The 1,690-nt window shown below is 47.0% G+C and overlaps 1 protein-coding gene across 1 annotated transcript; it reads left to right on the top strand.

Moving 5' to 3' along the window:
* Positions 1 to 183: 183 nt before the first annotated feature.
* Pmar_PMAR005666 (hypothetical protein) lies at positions 184 to 916 on the top strand (the record flags this gene model as incomplete). Its single annotated transcript, XM_002787212.1, has 3 exons — positions 184 to 316; positions 474 to 543; positions 790 to 916. Coding segments are annotated over 3 exons (330 nt in total), but the record flags the coding sequence as incomplete, so codon positions are not given.
* Positions 917 to 1,690: the final 774 nt, after the last annotated feature.

The raw sequence follows: 1,690 nt of genomic DNA, 5'->3' as shown, positions 1-1,690 counted from the left end.
TCAAAGAGCAGTATTGTGGTAACCGCTACAGAGGCAGCCACCTCTCATGTAGGGCATTGCTGAGGCGGATGTATTTGAGGAGAGCGTGGTAGGTGAGATCTATTGTGTGTCCATGGAAAGAGACTCGAAGGTTGACACCGACAGGAAGCCGGCCTTCCAAAAGGTGATCGTCTTGATGCCTCGATGGAGATATGGATTTATATTAGAGCGACGGGCCCTGGTTTGCATCCTCCTCGTGAGAGGGAAGGCGACAATGAGGCGATGAAGGCGGCGCGACGCAGAACTGACCGACAGGCTGCTGTATTTTATATGCTATGTAGGGTTGATGGTTCGCTGCCCTCGTCGAGGAGTGGTTGTAGCTCGATAGCCTCTGTGAAACAACGAGTCGAAATAGATATGTCGTGGTGTTCGAATATCTGCCCTATTGAGTTGGCGTATTTGATCGAGTCGATTGAACGTTGTTTTTGTGTAAGGTAACGCTGGTGTGGTACGACAATACAATGAGTTGTCCCAGGAGAGGAAGTGGAAGTTGAGCGGAGAGGAGTGAGTATTTTATCGCACAATTTGGACGTTGCATAACTCGCATTCCACGGTATTATCGTGTGTTCTCCCTTCCCAAGCGACCGAGTGCTACAATCTTTTCTTCCTACCCCACTGCACAACAGAGAGTTGAATAAAGTAGTTGCCCATTTGCTGGTATGTGGGGCGTTAGGGTGATGATTTAAAACGGGAATGTTCTTTTTGAAACTGTAAATCGTTGAGATAGAGTTCAGGTTGGTGTTGTTGCAGGTGGGTATTTGGTCCTTCTTCGAGCAGCAACACTCGCTTGGAGAGCTGTGAATTCGAGTGTGCTGAGTTCAGTAGAGTTGATCGCCATAGAATGGTCCTGGTTGATACAGCTACGAAGAATCTTCTGGTAGGCTTTCGAGAAAGGTGTGGTATTGAAGCCTCGTGTTAAGGTGTCGACCTTGGATGCTGACGCACCGCCGCATGTCGTCCATTTGCCGCGCTAAGTGGTGACCACTGGTCACTTTGTTGAATTAGAATCTGCAGTGCATAAAGTATTCTCCAGGGCTGTCATTCGTGCTGAGTTGTCGATGAGCGTATAAGTGTTGTGAATGTGGTAGGTAGTGGCCCTAGAATTGGTATCAGATTTTTGATTTGTGAGGGTATATGGAAAGCTAGTATCCTCGAATCGAACCTGGGTCATACGGATGAAGGACGAGTGCTCTGCCAGCTGCGCTATGTGATCTGATTCCACTGCTTCGCTCCGCTTGATTTTAATGTAAGATTTGTGAAATGTGTCGTGAGTCGGGCCGCCTATGATTCGATCATGCGGGCTACATTATCAATGATTTCTTTGTTAAAACTTTCGCGATAAATTCTCCCACATGAACACGTATGGTAATAACAATGTGTCGCCTGCCCGCGCTATAGACCTGAGGTAAAAGACGACTCCTCCAGTGTCGGTTAATAGCGTTGTGATAGACTCAACAGCTGGGAGGTTGCTTGCATAGGGCCAACCACGAGTTATGGCAAACTCGTTGTAATGATCATATTGCTTCTCTCAGTGTTTCCCTCTTTAACGGTAAAATACTCATACAGATGAATCTCAGCGAACTATATTTAAAGCTGTGTGCTACTACGCTAGTCTGTCTCGACTGATCACAATAGTTCGTCTCGTACTCTT

This window comes from Perkinsus marinus (genome assembly GCF_000006405.1).
Source record: "Perkinsus marinus ATCC 50983 genomic scaffold scf_1104296930010, whole genome shotgun sequence".
Classification (NCBI taxonomy): Eukaryota; Perkinsozoa; order Perkinsida; family Perkinsidae; genus Perkinsus; species Perkinsus marinus.
The sequence above is the reverse complement of the archived record's forward strand: the minus strand, read 5'-3'. Positions and strand labels throughout refer to the sequence as shown.